Raw genomic sequence first — 18,426 nt, forward strand, 5'->3', positions numbered from 1 at the left:
ATTAATGGCACTAACTGCTGGGTTTCTATCCACGCTCATAAATTAGTTGCAATTTATCATCCCTCTGCACTTTTCAGAAAACAACTGGAATACTGGAATGATGAAATGATTGCTTAGTTTGTGTAATTATTTTGGAAAAGCGAACTGTGCTTACTCTATATGCATTTGTGGGGAGAGGACATCACTGGAGAGGTGAAAGTTATCTCAGCAAACAAGGAACTGAACAAACAGCTCTAGTTTAAAACTGGGGAGGAGGAGGGGTGGAAAAAGGAGGGGGCTGAACCCATTCAACTTGGCAATATCCTGCTATTCCTGTGGACCCAGAGCAAAAACTGCATATCCAGGAAGTGGAAGACTCTCCAAAGTGTGGAGTCACTTCCAACTCAATCTGTAGCTTGCAGCAGCAGTAAAACAGTATTTTTTAAGACTTGAGAGGCTTTGATCTGGAAGCTCACTGAGCAAAGGACAGACAGGGCACCACTGCTGAGCAAGGATTGGAAATCCCATGGAAAGCAAATGAATAATGTATTATTTTTCCCCCATATAAATACACTTGGCGAAGGCAATCCTCAGTGATTCAGAGACGAATAGCTGGGTTATGCAAAACTGGTTGGAGAGAACTTAATTGCCTAGTTTTATGGCCTTACTAGCACGTATTCCTTCCTCTCAAGTGGCACTAGACACTAATGCTGAGGGAGGAATGGCTTCTGTCGCATAAAGCAAAGGGTGATGCCCGGCTCCTTCCTCTCCTGGACATGAAGAAGCTTCATTTTTTTTAAAAGCAAAGGGAGAATGCACTTCAGTCTTTTATGCAAATGTCAGGTTGTGCACGAGGATACTTCCTTTCTTTCAAATCTCTTGAGAACAGAGTATTTCCTCTGTGAGATTGAGAGCCTGGGGGAACTCTAACAGATCTTGGGATCTCTTGGAGTTCTTACTTTACTCAGTTAACCAGGTGCTATAGATTTTAATTGAACAGACCAACATTTTAGCTCCTGCAACTTTGCACATTAACAGTTCTGGGATTTTCAAGTTAGAAAGTGATGTGCATATACTGATATATTTTTAAAAAAAATAAAATTTGATTTTTTTAAATCTCCTGTGAGATTGGTCTGCCTCTCGTGGGGGAGGGGCAGAGGAGAGCTGACACCTCTATTCAGATGACTCAGTGCTATATGATCAGAAACTGGCACTACAGCAATTATTTTTTGTTTTTTTCTTGCTAGAAAGGCACCAGGATATGGGAGCCCTACCTCACATACTGGGGAGGACATTGGGTGAAACAGCCCATGGGAAAATAGGAGACGGCAGCAGGAACCAAGTCTCTACTCCAGGGCAGGGCTAGGATGTGAAGACCCAGAGAGTTCTGGGAGAAGATGAAGTTTGAAACCTTCAGCTTCCGACCCTACGTGCTTGGCCCTGTTCAACACACACGGACATTTACTTGGAAGCCCCGTTGGTTTCATAGGAACTCCTCCCATATACTGTATGTGTGGGTAAGACTGTAATCAGGTTTCTCTCAGTCTGGGAGTTCTGCCATCTTCTCCAATTTGATGCTGAACTTCCTACAGACCTAGCTCATCCCCAGCTCTTTAAGTGGGGACCAAATATCATTGATCAGGAAAAAAGAGGCATTGGGTCAAAGGTCAATAGACAGCAACGCTTTGGGAAGATTGGACGTGTTTAGAATTTTGAAGCATGTCTGGACATTCCCAGAGAATGGCTGCTGCACTGGGCACGGGTGGTCCAAAAACACCCATCTACCAAAAGGCAAGGGACTTTTGAGGGACGCGGTGGCGCTGCGGGTTAAACCGCTGAGCTGCTGAACTTGCCGATTGGAAGGTCGGCAGTTCGAATCCACGTGACGGGGTGAGCTCCCGTTGCTAGTCCCAGCTCCTGCCAACCTAGCAGTTCGAAAACATGCAAATGTGAGTAGATTAATAGGTACCGCTTCGGCGGGCAGGTAACGGCATTCCGTTTAGTCATGCCGGCCACATGACCATGGAAGTGTCTGTGGACAAACGCCGGCTTGAAACGGAGATGAGCACCGCCCCCTAGAGTCGGACACGACTGGACTTAATGTCAAGGGAAACCTTTACCTTTACCTACCAAAAGGCAAACTAATGAGGCTGCTGCCTCCTATCCCTTTTAGATGCCCAGGATGTGCTCGCTTGCTCTCTCTTTTTCCTGGGAGCATCAGCTACACGGGCACACTTCCAAATAAAACACTGGAGTGCAGCCACCTGTTGTTTTCATATTTTAAGATTGCATCCAGGGTATCTTTGGAGCCCTGCAAGGTTCACCTTTTGCTTCACGCCTTGCAAATCTTCTTGTTTGTTTATTTTTTTATTATTTAAAACCATCAATCAATCAATCAATCCAGGAGGACACAGAGCTTGGAGGGTGCCCAAGGGAGGGTCTGCAAGCCAACTGGCACCCATGAATTCCATGGTGTGGACAGAGACCATACAACTTGGAATGCTCCCTCAAGATGAATGTCTTTCTACTCACGAATAGCAATAAGGTCTCTAACCCACCGATGCATTCGAACGCATGGATCCTTTCCAGGTTTGGATTGTGTTCAAAATGAGGGAGGAAAAGCTCTGAAGCAGTTAAACACAGTGCCTGCTTCCACTCAGCAGGTTGTGGAGACCTCAGCCAGTGAGGAATGCCAGACCTAGCCGGAGCAAGCAATGCCAGCAGTCCTGCCAGGCTCTGCAGGGAACTACAGAATCCAAGCCTATGCCAGAGGTTTATTAAGCCTTACAATTAATTAAGAAGCCAAATGGAAGACAGCACTGGCTGAGCTGCAGAAAAAAGCAGGACACCAGTATATGATATCAAACCTCCAATATAAAGCCAATAGGCTGAAGATTTCCCGAAAAGTGAATTTCAGCACCACATCCTTTGGTTGGGGAAGGATGCTGAAGGTTTTAAGAAAGCAAAAAAATGGAGTGCAACAAGAATTTAAGCTTGCTGATAAATAAGGCCCTTTCTATTTAAAATTATTCTACAACTTACACATTAAAGACACTGTTAGGAGGGTTGTTATTCATCCATAGCCACAGCATTATGGTACCTACCACTATGAAAGTTTATCACTCAATACAAGATCCAGATAATCCGTGTGACAAAAATAATTCTGCGTAATTTTCCTACGTTCAGTTTGGAAGACTGGAAAATGATACTGTGGAAGTGCAGAAGGACAGAAATACTGTAGAAGAAAAAGCGTAACCGGGGATATTATTTCTTGATTCTGTATGCTCAGACTTTGAAAGGTCATCTGCCTAATGCAGATGAATTCATGGGGTAATTTTCCAACCTCTGCAAAAGACCTCTACTTTGCAAATTCTAAGCAATACTATCTAGGTGCCCACAACAGGCTCCTCCGTGTCACCATGAACATCCTTTCAAAGGGATTTCCAGCTTATGCCTGGCAATCTTTAACATTCTTGTTGGGCTCTTGGTTCCTCTAACTGCCTTGTGATGGAATAAATTAAATACACAAAACTTCCCCCCATCATTTTTCTTTCTGTTAAAAGTACAGAGATCTCAGGAGAAGAAATGGCAATCTGTTTGTTGCTTGACACTTAACACCAAATGGAAAGCACTTTGTCTGCTTAGGTAGTCTAAAGGGGATTTCCATCTTCATCCTACTGAGAAGCTGGAAGCGGGTGAGGGTGGGTGGGTGGAGAATCCATCTTGTTCCAGACCCTTTGTGTAAGCAACTTCTCTTTAGAATAATCCAATGTGTATTGTGGCAAATCTCATCATCTCCTCCTGCTGGTGCAGATAACATTGCCTCCTTCTGCTCTTGTGTCCTCAACTGCAAACAAACTTAAAGGTAGTTTAATGGAATGTGGGAATGACCTTGGGAGACCGGGGAGGGAGAGATGCTGCCTAGGGAATGGTCAGGTAAGAGGCAGCACTGCCTGCAGCTGCATAATGGGCAGGGCAAGGGGCTCAGAAGGGACCCTCCCCAAGTTCTCAGGCTGTAAAGGAGATGGCAGGAGATTTGTACTTTCAGACTTGCAAGATTCTGTTAATGTAGCCTTACAATAAAGGGGAATTAGCTCATCTGGTCGTGTTTTCTATCTGATCTATCAGGGAAGGCTGACAGGTAGTAAGTTAAGTTTTTCCAGGAATAGAAGTGGGAGACAGAGAATGTGGCACCAGCTAAATTTTGACACTGGCCTGTTGTTCATAAGAAGAGGCAGGGGCATCTGCAGGCTCTTTCAGGTTTCACCAGGATGACCAAGACAGCATTGCAGTGTCATGTTGTAAGCTCTGGCCCTTTGGGGCATGTGTGGACCTGCATGTTGATGCTAATTGTGCCACTTTGACCCCCTTGCCTCCCCTTGCAGATGCTGCTGTGAGTAGGCTCAGGGGGAAAAAAAAGGGCAGCCTGGTTATACAGACCTTACCTTTTCCTGCCACTCCTCAATGCCTTCGAGCAGGACCAGCAGCAGTTGCTGGAGATCCATCAGGGGCTGTTTCCGCAGATTCCTGTCCAGGCTGACCCGACACAATAGTGCAAGGAGGGCCAAGTGCTGGCAGTCAGAGTAGCAGCGTGGATGGGATGTCACGCACAATGTCAGGAACTAGAGAGGAAAGGAGAAACCGAAAACAGTGTCAGGAGGATGTGCCAGGACTACCCTAAAGGCTGGCTCGACCACAGCAGGAAAGGTGAGGAAAGGAAAGGTGAAGTGTGAATAAAGCTGGAGTTCTTCTCCAAATATCTCCCACTTGGACTATCACAGAAGGGCCTTCCCGTGCTTTTCTTCGACACTGCTAACTTCCACGCCAGCGTTTTCCTGTAAAGCCACCGACCCCCATCAGCCAGCTGGGTCAGGGACAACAAGCCACATAGCAACTGAAGTCAGAGCCTGGGAAAGACTCACATCCAATTACGGAGCAGTCCGATAACAATATAGCAGTTAATCTGGCCCTTAAACCTCAGGAAGACTTTTTTGCCCGTAAATTCTGTTGGCTGATCACCACCTCTTGGGCTTGATGTTCCTGGACTCTACTGCCTTGCCTCTGGACTCAACATCTGGCGCATCTTTGGAACCTTCCACTTGGAACTTTGCAGTGCAGTTTTCAGTCCCCTCCAAAATGTACAAAAGGTGTGTAAAGTAAATAAACATGCATATTTGGAAACACGCAGACTTCAGAAGAAAATGTGTTGAAGGCTATACACACACACGAGCGCGCACACACATACAAAATGTATTCCAAAGTTTATATTTAAATACATTTTAGTCTTGAACAAAAAAGAGATGCAGGCTGAAAAAAAATGCAATCATCCATAAATATCTGAAACCCTGTGGTCTCTTCATTCCTAGTGAAGACTCTGCCAACAGCATAGACTTGACTTTCTGGGGTTAAATGGATTAGAAAGTAGCCCGGGTCCCATACAATGAACAAACAGGGACTGCAAATTGTTGCAGTAGAGTTTAAGCTGCAGTCTCCTATTTGGATGTGTCTCCTAACAGTAAAAGCAGAATCGAACATGTCAAGTAAGTGGAATAAAACTGACAGGTTTGGTTTTCACTCTGAGACAGATGCTGATAAAGTGAAGGCAGGAAAACATGGCTTTGTGAAAAAGAATTGGCTGGGAAGAAAGCACCAATAAATGTCCAAAGCATTACCTTCTAATGCATTACCCAGGTTGTGGGAAAACAGCTTACAGAACCTCATGAAGAGGTTCATCAAAATGGTTCAGGAAAGCAGCTGTGGATGGTTGAAGAACCCAGACTCTAGCTTCTTCTCTGCTGTTTTTTCTAGTTTGACTGGCATAGGAACTCCCCCTTTAGAGCTTTGGTCTGCCATGACTTTTGGGGAGTATTGAACAATAAATATGGTGGAGAGGGGTTTCAACAACTAACTCCAGGACCATATGATTCAACATCAGGGAAGTAGGTAAAGACATGATTTCCTTTCTTTAAACATGTGGGGATGCTTCATTATGTCCTTCCCTCTTGCCTCCAGACCCACTCACTAGAACATGCTGCTTCCTCACAAGTGCAATCTTAAACCCATGACTGTTTCTTTTGCAAGAGCCATGAGACTGAAGGGATGCTGAATCAAGGCCCAGCGGGGACTCCACACATAAGCAATTAACTTGCATCTCCCACGGACAGAAATGCTCGCTTCACTCAGTCTTTCCTTCCACTTGTGGGGTATAAGGGACCTTGCTGACACAGCACCTTTCTGAGAGACTTTTTAATGTGTGTTTCGGGAGGGATAAAGTTGCCTCCCTCCCACCCCCCAGTATGCCAGTGCTTTTCTAATCACTGCAAGAACAAGTGCAGAGGTAGGGTCTATCTTCTGCTGAGGTTTGCACGCCACCATTAGCCAGCTGGAAAGAGTGATGATGAGAAGGGGAACAGTTTTCAGTTCTGCAAGAATAACAGTGGGGATGGCAGTGGTGGGGCACTGTGGATTAGCGTGAGTTTCTTTGGGATTGATTATGTGCCATCAAGTTGTTTTCGACTCCTAGCGACCACATAGATAGATTTTGTCCATGACAATCTGTCCCTAATCTGGTCCTTCTGGTCTTCCAACGGTGCCCCCATCACCTCTGTAGCTGAGTCCATCCACCTTGCTGCTGGTCATCCTCTTCACTTTCTTTCCACCTTTCCCAGGATTACGGACTTCTCTAGGAATTATATGACTTGCCTAGATAGAAACTGATGGATGGATGGATTGATTTGTGCTATGAAGCTGCTGTTGGGTCTTAGCAACCCCATAGATAGGTTTTCTCTAGGAGGTTCTATCTCCAACCTGGCCTTTCAGGTCTTCCAACCATGCATCCATCACTACTGTAACCCAATCCCTCCACCTTGCTGCTGGTCGTCCTCGTCCTCTTTTCCCTTCCACTTTTCCCAGCATCAGAACCTTCTCCAGAGAACTGGGTCGTCGCATCATGTGTTCCAAGTAGGATAATTTGAGCCTGTTTTGAGTGTTTGCAGGGGTGAGAACTGGGGCTGCATGGAAGAACAATAACTCTGCTCCATGGCCAAGCGAGTATAAAAAGGGTGTACCACCCCAACCCCATTCTGCAACCGCAAGCAATCATTCAGTTGGAGAAACCCTGCATACAGCAGCAAATTTTCCATAAGTTATTGGGCCTGCAACAGCTCTGGCCTCCGAGAAGGGAGTGCTGAGACCTTCTCAGCAGGTTGTTCTTGCTTCCCTAAAAAGCAGAGCCTCTTTTGCAAAACGTTACAATTTCCCCACCTATCAAACTGCCACAGCTTTGTCTCCGGGAAAAAAAATGTGATCTTTGGCTTCCCTGAAAGCACATCAATTGCAACTGTCTGCGGAATGTGATTGCACCCCTGTCACACGTTCATAGTGACAAGAAAAATTGTCCCAGCTGCGTGCCGCCGATGCTTCATTGCGCTGGCTTTTGATTCAACAACTCCTATTTTCACGGCTTCTCCCTCCCCTGTCTCTGAACAGCTGAAGATGAAAACCCTGGAAAATTACTCATTGTTGCAACGTTTTTGTTTTTTTGTTTTTTGAAGCAGGTCAGGTCTTTGGGCCAATGTTTTCCATACCAGGAAGGCTTCTGTGTAACAAATAGCTCTTGATGCTTTACCACTATGCCAATTTCAATTATGCTTTACCCAAGTGAAAACCCTAATCCCTTGGTTAAGTGGCATCACAATTAACTGCCACAGCAAGGATTTTACTCTGTGATGAGCAGAGGATTAACGAGGACGCCACCAAAGCAGGTGGCCGTAGATATGCAAGAGTGGATCATCAATATATCAGCCGCCCCAGATCTGGAGCTTTGTCAAAGTGATTGGACAGTCACGAGGATCAAGAAACCTCGACATTGCAGTACTTACAAAATATGAATCGCAAAAGGCAAGTGCCTCCTTCCTATACAAAAGCATGTCAAAACAACAAAAGAACATACAAAAGAACCATAAAAGCAGAAAATAATGTAAAACTCGGCACAATGAAAAAGAGGGTGGGTGGGGAATGAAAAACTACAACAAAGATACAAATCATTCATCCATTAATATTCATGCATGGAGGGCCTGAGTGGAGAGACAGAAAGAAAGAAAGAAAGAGGACTTCATCAGGTGCTTAAAAGATATGTGATCCTTTGGGATTTACTGGGGAACATTCACCCATAAGCAGCCAAAAGAGGCATTCCTTTAATCTTGGTACCTATTCTGATGATCTTAGTAACTGACCAGGTCAATAAATGCAAAGGCAGTCCGTCAGTTATCTTGGTTCCAAGCTATCTAAGGCCATACCTGTATCAAAATCAATAGCTGAGTAGCGGCCAGTGCAAGGGCTTCAACAGAGGTGTAACGCACGCATGGGCAACTCGGTAATTTGGCTGCCACGCTCAGTATCAGCTGCAGTTTCCGGATTAGGTGTAAAATCATAGAATTGTAGAGTTGGAAGGGGCTACAAGGATCAACTGGTCCAACCCTTTGCAATGGGCAGGAAAGTCAAACAAACTACTTATGAGAGGCGGCTGTCCAGCCATTCCTTCAAAACCTCCAAAGGTGGTGAACCCACGTCCCCCTTAGGTAGACGGATTTCCTGTTGGACAGATCTTATTGTCAGTAAGTTCTTCCTTACATTTAAATGAAATCTAGCTAGATGCAACTTATATTGTTAGTTCTGGTCCTAGTGATGGAAAAGAGCTCATCTTCCCTATGGTATCCTTTTATGTACCTAAACCTGATACCATACCTCCCCTCAGTTTTCTTTTTTTTTCAGACAGAACATCCCAGGCTCCTTCAGCCTGTCCTCGGAGGGCATGTCCTCAAGCCCCTCTCTGATCCTGGCTGCCCTCTTCTGATCCTATTCTAACCTAACAGGGCACTGGCGAAATCCTGAGATGGCTCCATTACTGTGGTTAACATTCACTCTCTCTTGCGCCTTATGGTTTTTACATTTAATAATGACTGTTTTTATATACTGTATATACTGTTTTAATTAATTGTGACTGCCCAGAGTCACTTTCTGTGAGATGGGGGGGGCCATATAAATTTGATAGATAGATAGATAGATAGATAGATAGATAGATAGATAGATAAAGCCTGCCAACATCCTTGTTAAATTGTGATGCCCAAAATTGTACACAGTATTCCAGGTGTAGTTCCACCCCCGATGAGCACAGAGGAGTAACAACTTCATATTTTTATAAGATGTTTCCTCTGATGCAGTACAGAACTGTGTTAGGCCTTGTAGCAGCTTTTCCACACTGCTGACTCACATTCAACTTATTGCCAATGGCCACACCCAAGTCCGAGATATAGTGTTCCCAAGGCTCAAAACCTCCATGCTGTGTGTCCTAGATTTCTCCTCCCTAAATATAATACTTCACATTTTTCCCAGTTAAAAGAACAACTTGTTCCTCTTGGCCCAGTCTTCCAACGATCAGATTAGACCACAATCTTGTTCTGACAGCCTGGGTGTTGGTCAGACTTCCCAATTTTGTGCCACCCACAAATCTGATAAGCAACCCATCAATCCTGTTATCCAGGTCGTTAATAAAAACGTTGAATACTGGCCCTGCAGAAGCCCACTAGCTACTGCTCTGCATTACAGAGGCATTAATGCTGTGATTTGAGATGGAATTGGGTAAGGCCTTATTTTCACTTTGAGGTTGCTGGAGCAGGAATTGGGGAAGCAAGGGAGCCTTTGTCCTCCTTTTTCTTCTGGACCTGCTTGGAATCCAGCAGGACTTTTGGAAGGCTTTGAACTTTAAATGGGTGGTTTCCTCAAGGCTGAGATGGCCCAGCAGAGACATGAGGTTCCTCTGTGGAAGGGGGAGAATTTGATCTTGAACTTGAAGGGAAATGGAAGCTGTCAATTTCACCTGAGAACATCTTCCATGGAAGAAAACAATATATGCACACATATACAAAAGTGTGCCGGATTAGAAAATATTAGCATAGATAGTCTTCCTCATAACTGAATAAATTGTCTCCCAAATTTTGGATGCTTCTCATTTTTTCCCTTTTTCTAAGTAACAGTTGAAGGTGAGGATCACGGTTGCCTTGTGTATTTTCCTCGTGAGGTCCCAAAACTGTGGGAAATACTTCCTGACTAATAGCAGAGGTTTGGGCTTCTACTAAATGATGGGGGCTATCCATTCCAGAAACGGAGATGAAAATTTAGACTCCAAATGATTGGGTACCATGATATATTCTTGGCACTTTATGACGTTATGTATTAAAATTCCTTAGATTATTTAAGTTCCTGCCACACCAAGCATATATATTATATTTAGCTATCAACTCAACCAAGAGTTGATAGCTAAATATAAACTGACCCACCTAAAGAAGTAGAAATGTGAACTAATTCCACCAGAAATGCATTTGGGATCCTGCCCTCACCAGGCTTCATAATGCAGTCTGTACTACTAATAAAATTCACTGGTGTTTATTTTTCCCTGATCAAAAATTCTAAAAGGCAGAAAAAGGTACATGACTGAAAATGACATGTAAACAGTGGAGGTCGGTTTCAAAAAGAGTTTAAATCAGGAAAATTTGTACATTAGAAGCCAACATAAAAGAAAATTTAGGTAGCAGCTAGTGAAAAGCAGGGTGATTCACATTAAAATGAGATCTAGAAATATTTATGTTAATAGATGCCTGACTTAGAGGAATATATGCACAAAGTTCCCGCATTACAAGATGTTGGAAGTGTATAGATGCATGAACAGTGTTCTTAAACTGGAAATAAGGAATGAAACTTACCTCTTTAAGGTGGAGTTGCCTGAGTTTGAAATAATGTTTTAAATAAATTGTGATCTCCCAGGGAACCCCTAGTGACCTCTCGCAGAACCCTCGGGTGCCAGTGAACCCTGGTTGAGAAACCCTGTTCTAAGCATTTATGATGAAAGAAAGCAACCAGAAAGTTTGTTACGTTCACCTTTTAGAACACTTTTGGCTCTGGGAAAACCACTTCTAGAGAGAGGTATTGCTTTTTGATGGACGCAAGAACCAGCTAGTCAGCTCAGCTTTTGCAACAAGTCCTACCACATGGAGCAAATTGCTAGGATTAGGTGTGTATCTGGTTGCACCAGGAGTTTACTGGATGTCTACCTTAAATATATCTCCGAGCATTGTTACCAAGCTGAGCTGGAAGTAGGCTTCTTCCGGAAAGGCTTCGTTCTTAACCTCTGCAGTATGAAGAGGGTATTCTGGGAACCTGCAAGAGGAGAAAGAGGAAGTCAGCAAACGACCATCTGACCATCTTGGCAACTGGAGCAGACAGCCAGTCCCAAGAGCCATGTCCACCCACAGGACATCAACCACAAAGATGTTCTCCTGACCAAGCTCTATCAAATTTAACGGGAACTTCCTGAAAATTACTGTGCACTCCTCTGCCCCATCACTTATTTCTGTTTCAGGTTCAGCAATCCCTATTTTGGGGGAAGCCACCTATGCTCAGAGGAAGCCACTGTTGGAATCAGCCATGGCCCCAAGAACTTTGACAAGCTCTATGTGGGTTCTTTCCTTTCTGGGTGCCAGGTAATTGGCCAATCCACAGGCCTTCAAAAACTCTAAGGGGAAAACATTACTTCCTGATGGCATTTTTCAAATATCTTTTTTTTTTACTATGTTGTAATACATCTTTCCCAAAAGCTAAAATAAACTGGAAAAAATGCCGTACGTTAAAAGGACTAGTTCAAAATGAAATACAATACAGAATTTAATTCCAAAAGCCAAATCTAAAAGTCTCACAAAATTCAGAAATGATCCAATATTGGCTTCTTTTCTAGGAAGAGAGTTCTGCAAACCATATGGAAAAAAGTCGTGAAGGTGGCTGAATGCTAGACTGAATACAAAGGGTTATAAATTGAAATCCTAGACATCTCCAGTTTAAAAGTATCAGGTAGCAGCGCTGCTGATCACAACCTTCCTCCCAACACAGGTGATTTCCAGTGCATGGACTTCAATTCCCAGAATTTTCAGAGTAGAGCCATTGCTGAGAATTCTGGGAGTTGAAATCCAAACATCTGGAGGATGTCCATGTTGGAACAAATAATGTTGGGGAAATTAACCAATGGTGCAGCTTAATACGAGACAGCTGCATGCACTCATAGGGCTCTCTACTTCCCTGTTTCCTCATAAGGTACCAATGCCTGAGGCTGAATGTCTACACTCCAGATCATTAAACTGGTAAACTTTAGATACTGCAGTTCAATTAAAAGAGAAGAGCTATAAATCAGTAACAGAAACACTTAGAACACAATGGACTGAATCCTGGTAATCTAGACCTAAAACAATAGCTGGGTTCACATGATGAGCTAAGCTACAACAGGTCTTATTTTCACACAATGCTAGACATAACCCATGCTTTACAAAGGGCGTTTCCACTAAGGGCATTTCCAACCCATAATGCTTCCATTCCCAACCCTTCAAACTTCTACCATCTCCCCTGAGATGTTCTCTACCTGAGAACAGGTAGAGAACACAGAAGCCAGTCAACGCTCCCTTCAGGTGACCAACAGGAGAGTGTCAAAGTCATCACTCAAAGCCCTGTCCCCTGAATGCCCCCACCTTCTTAAATACCAAAAATACGCTCAATCTCACCCCACACAGGAAGAAGGGGGAAATAAAGTTTTCCCCTTCCCCCATGTTTTCAGTATAAGCTAGGTGAATTCATCTAGCTGTTTGGCAAAAAAAAATCTGAGCTGGGTGGAAAGGGCTTAGATGAAGAAGTCCTTCTTCCTGCATGTTAAGTCCTGCTGAAAGCTGTGAAGGTGGCATGATGCTATGGTTTTGCAATCAGGTGGCTTCCTCAAAAGCCGCAACCATGGTTCTAGGTGGCAAGGTAGAACTTCCAGGTGTATGTGTGGGGCAGGGAGAGAGAAATGGCTTGAGCCCAGAGGCTGGGAGACAGGGCAAGAGGAGAGTCCAGTGTTGCTTACATAAGCAGGGAATTCAAGCCAGTGAATTGGATTAGAAGGATTAAGACCAAGTTGACTGCTAAGGCTGCCTAGGACATCTAGATCGAGTAGCTGAAGGAGGTTCTATGAATGGAAAGATGGCACACTCCCAAACTCCACAGGGTTGAGGTTGCAAATCTTTTTCTTCCATTTTGCATCTGGGAAATGCTGCAGTTGAGCTAGAAGGTTGGTTCAGTTGCCAAGAAGGACAATGCAGGAAAATATTGACATAGCACTGATGCTGGACTGGCCCCAGTTGCATGCATGGAAGGGACTAAACCGGTGTTCCTCAAATTTGGCAACTTTAAGATGTGTGGAACTTAGCTCAACAAACACTGGACTAAACCAAAAGTAGATAAGGCACGTTGTGGAATAGCGTGATATTAAAGAACGTGTTGTAGCCCTTCTCGGAAGAAGACGTATCTCTCTAACAAGATACGTCTTCGTGAAATTGGGAAAACCATGGTGCGTGTTACTTTCGGTGGCTAATGATTAAAATATCTGAGCCTTGCCATGACTACCAAACTCATCTGGAGGGGAGGGGGTTATTTGGTGATCTTGATCCCAGTTTGACACGTGCGAGGCATTGAAACTACCTCCCCAGGCTCTGTTTAGACATCTTGGCTCAGATGGAAGCACTCCAGCTTCCCAAGAACTATCTGTAAGTCTGACCCCAGCAGGCCTGCAGCCTTCATCACTCAAGGACAGAACTCATTTCAACAGTGGTGTAACAACTCGTTCTTCCCTTGGGGTTGAGTAAATTCAGCTGAGAACAGACTGGGATAATTGTGCTTTACACAGCTACTCCCCCCACCCCACCCACCCCTTTATTTATTTATTTATTTATTTGCCGGAACCACTTGAGTCTGGCATGTTGCCAGCTGCTATTTTGAGAAATAAGTTCATCCTGTCTGATGGGGATGGGGAGCACTTTTATCAGGGCCATGTGGAGCAAAAGGCGATTTCATGCTCAGTTCCAAATTCTGCTTGGCTAATCTAACCCGGGGAGGGGGCTCCCAGCTCTCAGCTCCCCTCCTGCAAATTCCTATTTAGGAACCTACCAATTTCAAGGCTCGGCTTCTCAGCTGTCTCGAATTGCTTTGGGCTGAAACGGAAGACGGGGAATCAGATGGGAATTCTCCCCCCCCCCGCTTTTTCCTTTCTTCTCTTTTATTTATTTCTTCCCCTTTTTCATAACTAAAAGTGATTTCAAAAGGCCTTTTAAAACAGGCTTTCAGCTCAAAAATCTGACCTACATTGAAGACAGAGTAATTTAATCACAGTGAAAGAAAGCTCCTTCATTCCTCAATACCACACTTTTAACCCTTGCCATGCTCTGCGCTAGAATTTTAATCAAAACAAGCATGGTTTTTATACCATCTAGGAAAACTCATACCCCCAAGCCCTGTATTTATCTTTGATTTTTACCAAAGCATAGCTGTTTTCACACACAAGGCTTAAATCAAGATGTACTACATTTCTAAACCCTCTACTGCCTAAAATAATCTTGGCTTCTGTGCGGAGGATGGGGTCAAAAAAGTCCAGATGGTGGCCACCACATGTGATCAAAGTTGGGCCCCTTTTTTATATGCAATGCAATGTCATCCCACCTTCTTAACATTTTTGACCCTCTCCCAACAGAAGCTCCTACTTCCCTGACAAGGCTCTCCAAATGAGTTGGACTATTATAATTCCATAATTCACAAGCAACTATGTTGGTGGGGAATGATCAATGATTTAATGATAGTCTAATACACATGAAGATACATGATCTGGGAAGCCTAGGCAAGAATGTGGGAATCTGGTCTACTTGTCTATCTTTCCATCCCAGGCTTCTCCCAACACTCATCTCCATTATTCTGGTTTCCTCTCATTCTGGAACAGGACAGGATAATGGAGGAAAAGGGTTGGCTTTGGTGATATTTCCTCTCGTGGACCAGATTCACATACCCCACTTAACCCTAAACCTGGGTTAGCCTTTTGTTCTAAATGCCCTTCTACTGGTCAGAAGGAGGAGCACCAACTCAGATGCCATCACTTAGAACATTTCTCAACCTTGGGAACTTGAAGATGGGTGGACTTCAACTCCCAGAATTCCATGGCCAGCATGCCATGGAAGGTTAAGAAACACTGACTTAGAAGCTTCCTGTGATGAGGACAATTGCAGATCAGGGTGAATGTTTTGGAGGGTTTGGGACCCAAAAGGTGTGTGCAATACAATAAAGACAATGTCCTCTGCTGCAGTAGGAGCTGAAACATGAAGTGATCCATCTTTAAAATTCCAGAAAGTATAAAAGTATTTTAGTCTGGGAACTAAAAGACAGCAATGTTGCTGCCTAGTGAGACTTCTGGTGCAGGGCAATTCTCAACTTTGGCACTGTGTTCCCAAAAAACCTCTCACCCCCTCTCTTACTGACACGAGAAAGAAATGTCATCAAAAGTGGAGGCAGGCAGAGGTGTCTGCAGGAGTGGGGGTGGAATAAAAACAAAAAAAGTCAAAATGGCAGCCCCAGGAGCATCTGCCATCTTTTTTGACACACAGACCCTGCAGGTGCCCCTGAAGGCAGGTTAATATATTCCGTTGAGCCTGCTTGTTCTAGGGCTTGATCAATTGATTTTGCATGTATATAAATGGAGAGACTTAAACATACAGGCATCAGGTACTGAGTAATAAGTCCTTAAGGTTTCCCTTAAAGTTTTGCGCTTCTGAATCCAGAAAATATTCTTGGGTTACAGAGGAATAAATTGTTCTGTCAGCCTGCATGCTAAAAGGGCATTTAAAATGTATGTGTGGGGGGGTGGGGGGGTGGGAAGGGGGGCTTCTCTTCCCCTGCAGATAGCATGGAAATGCAAGCTACAGGAAAATAAAATTCTGAAACCAGTTAACACAAATGTTATTGTTTACATTTGGTTTTGCTCATCCTAAGCCACGATAAGCCACTATCTTTCTGTTCAGTTGAATTCCACCAAGTACCATGGGCCCAATAACTCAATAAACACGCTCAAAACGTGACTGTGATGCCACCAGATTTTCCGTTCCAAACCAACGTGCTCTGCTCAACCTGTTAAAAGCCTCCTCCGCTGTGGAGAATGTTATCTTGTGATGGTCTCCTGAAAAATGTCTGTTATCTCTGGCCGTCTAAGTAAGAGGAAAGGTGATAAGGGAGTCTGGCCCTTGTGCCGTGTTCAGTCAACCACAGGACTGCAGTTCTCAAGCAGCTCATCTAAGGGGGCAACGGCCCTGAGATTTCCCACTCCTCTCCCCCCCACCCCGGCAAACAAGAGAAAAAGGAGCGAAAGGGGAAGGAAAACATCAAAATATATCATTCAGAAGCCTTTGCGGTTGGGAAAAAACAGCTCAATTCACTCTTGTTCAGGTGCATTAGCAAGTGGGGGAGGACAGGAATCGGAGCCACAAAAGCTGCACACAGCAAGAGGCAGCTGGCAGACAGCCCAGGTTTGAGCAACAATAGAGCCTTAATAAAACAACCTTGTCTATTAATCCTGTGGGTGGGAACCCTATTGACTGCCAGGGAAGGGTATCTACACCTGGCTCTGAATCGAACAACCTTTAATTCCTCCCATTTTGAGAGAATGGGGAGGAGAGGCCATCGTGGGATCTGTGGCCTGGTTGTGCCCTGCTGGGCCTGAGGTCAAAAGTTTGGAAGGGATCATAGGAGGTCTGCTTCAATACCTGGGCCAAAGGGGAGACTGGTCATCCAGTTGGCTCTTGATACCCCGCAAAATAAACCAAAACAAATAAAAGCAATGCTGGTAATGAAAAACAGTGTATACTGAGGATGGAACAACCACAACTAAGAAGACATTTCTTAGTCTTTCTATCAAATACCTGATGATCTCCCCAATATTCTGAAAGGTCTAAGCTACGTACAGGTCAGATGTTCACAGATCCCCCAAATTAGGAGCTTAGTGTGCAAACGTTAGACTTAACTCATTTGCATTTTAGGGACAGCCACACAACACCATCGTTCAACCACTGCCTGCTTCTGGTTCTTCCATATTTTGATTTATTTGAAATGGAGGAACATCAGACCTTCTGTTTTTAATGGACGGCTAGCTTAATCTCCACAGCGGTACAGTAGATGTTATGGGGTCTGCTTTACCATCTTCTTAAAAGGATGGAGTTTTGGTAAAACAAAGGACAGCAACGCGATGTCCTAGGGCAGCCAGTCATTCCTTTCAGGACGACTAACACAGTAGCCGTGTCTACCCTATGTTAATTAATTAGGGAAGGAGTGCCACTGCTATTGTGACCTCATGCGCCTAAAGGTTTAGAGCTACTTTAATCCTCTCTTTTAATTCAGTTGCTATTTCCTGCTTTCTGATAGCATGCAAGAGGACAATGGAACACAAGCCCTAGAACAGAGCCTAGATGGAGAATGATCTCCTTGCCAAACCTCCTGTGGGCTCTCCAGAAGTCAACTCAGTATGCAAATGCCTCACTGAGGTTCTGAAATTATGGTACACTTCCTGGGAAGTGAAAAACTCTTCCTTACGCTATTCAATTCTTCAGAAAAGGATGGTTTGTCTCCAGCCTTCTACAAGGAGGAGCGCACTGACACGTGCCCCTCAGTCCCACCCCTCGATGGGAAGGTTCCTGGACTACAGGCAGAAGGCAATCGGAGCAGCCAACGTCCCTCCCCGTGTGGCTGCATGTGATCAGGCTCAAAACGGCTGACCCGCTGCCTAACAAGCCTCCCAGCAACCCCCCCTTCCACTCAGCCTTTGTGGCTGGTTTTATGAACTTGTTATCTTCCCTCTCCAGACTCCTATAATTTACTTGCTTCTTTGCTTCTCAGCCTGTTTAATTAGGGCCCTGATGGGGAGGAACAGAAGGGAAGGGGGATTATTTAGCTGGATAACTGCTTTTGTTTTCTTCCCCGTGCTAGACTTTGGAAACCGAAGAGGTGAGTTAAAAGAGGAAGATTTACGTCTCCATTATCTCCCTGAGGGTTGAGGACCATCATCAAGATTTACTGCTCGCTTTGGTTCAAACAATGTTTGAGAATCAGCCACTCATGAAAGTGAAAGATTGAGAGATGCCAGACGGAAGGGGATGAAGGCACTTGTGCTGGTCCTACAATCCTGGCCTGTAGCCACTTCTTTGTTCAAACCTTGAGCACCCCTTTTAGTCACCCTCAGTACTGAACCCCAAACCCTGGTACTGAGTGAGGCCAAGGCTATTTCCCTACTAATCACCAGCGGTGTTTCCTAGAGTCACCCAACCACCCTCGTGCTAATATAACAGTAATAAGGGCAAGCTTTCTACTGGCTCACAGGGGACGCTAGAAGATGCCATATCTCCATGTGTTTGCTGGTGCTCCGGAGGGGAGTACAGAAAAAACAATAATCAGAATCAAGTTAAATACCCCACCCCTACCTACAGTCCTCCTTTAATACCTCTAAAAACCATCACACTAAACATCAAATTCTGGATTTTAGGTACTCTTTTGGGACTTGGGTTCAGT

General features: G+C 44.4%; 2 protein-coding genes across 2 annotated transcripts in view; both read right to left on the minus strand.

The window, feature by feature from the left end:
* Positions 1-4,612, minus strand: part of FAM178B (family with sequence similarity 178 member B) — a 91,430-nt gene extending 86,818 nt beyond the window's left edge. The window contains exon 1 of the mRNA XM_063311105.1: positions 4,425-4,612. Coding sequence (XP_063167175.1) covers positions 4,425-4,484 — 60 coding nt within the window. The 5' untranslated portion in view covers positions 4,485-4,612. The remainder of the gene's footprint in view (positions 1-4,424) is intronic.
* A 6,460-nt stretch (positions 4,613-11,072) lies between these two features.
* The window catches only part of LOC134502859 (uncharacterized), an 87,015-nt gene continuing 79,661 nt past the window's right edge, over positions 11,073-18,426 (minus strand). Inside the window, exon 10 of the mRNA XM_063311379.1 lies at positions 11,073-11,193. Coding sequence (XP_063167449.1) covers positions 11,073-11,193 — 121 coding nt within the window. The remainder of the gene's footprint in view (positions 11,194-18,426) is intronic.

This window comes from Candoia aspera, chromosome 9, assembly GCF_035149785.1.
Source record: "Candoia aspera isolate rCanAsp1 chromosome 9, rCanAsp1.hap2, whole genome shotgun sequence".
Lineage (NCBI taxonomy): Eukaryota > Metazoa > Chordata > Lepidosauria > Squamata > Boidae > Candoia > Candoia aspera.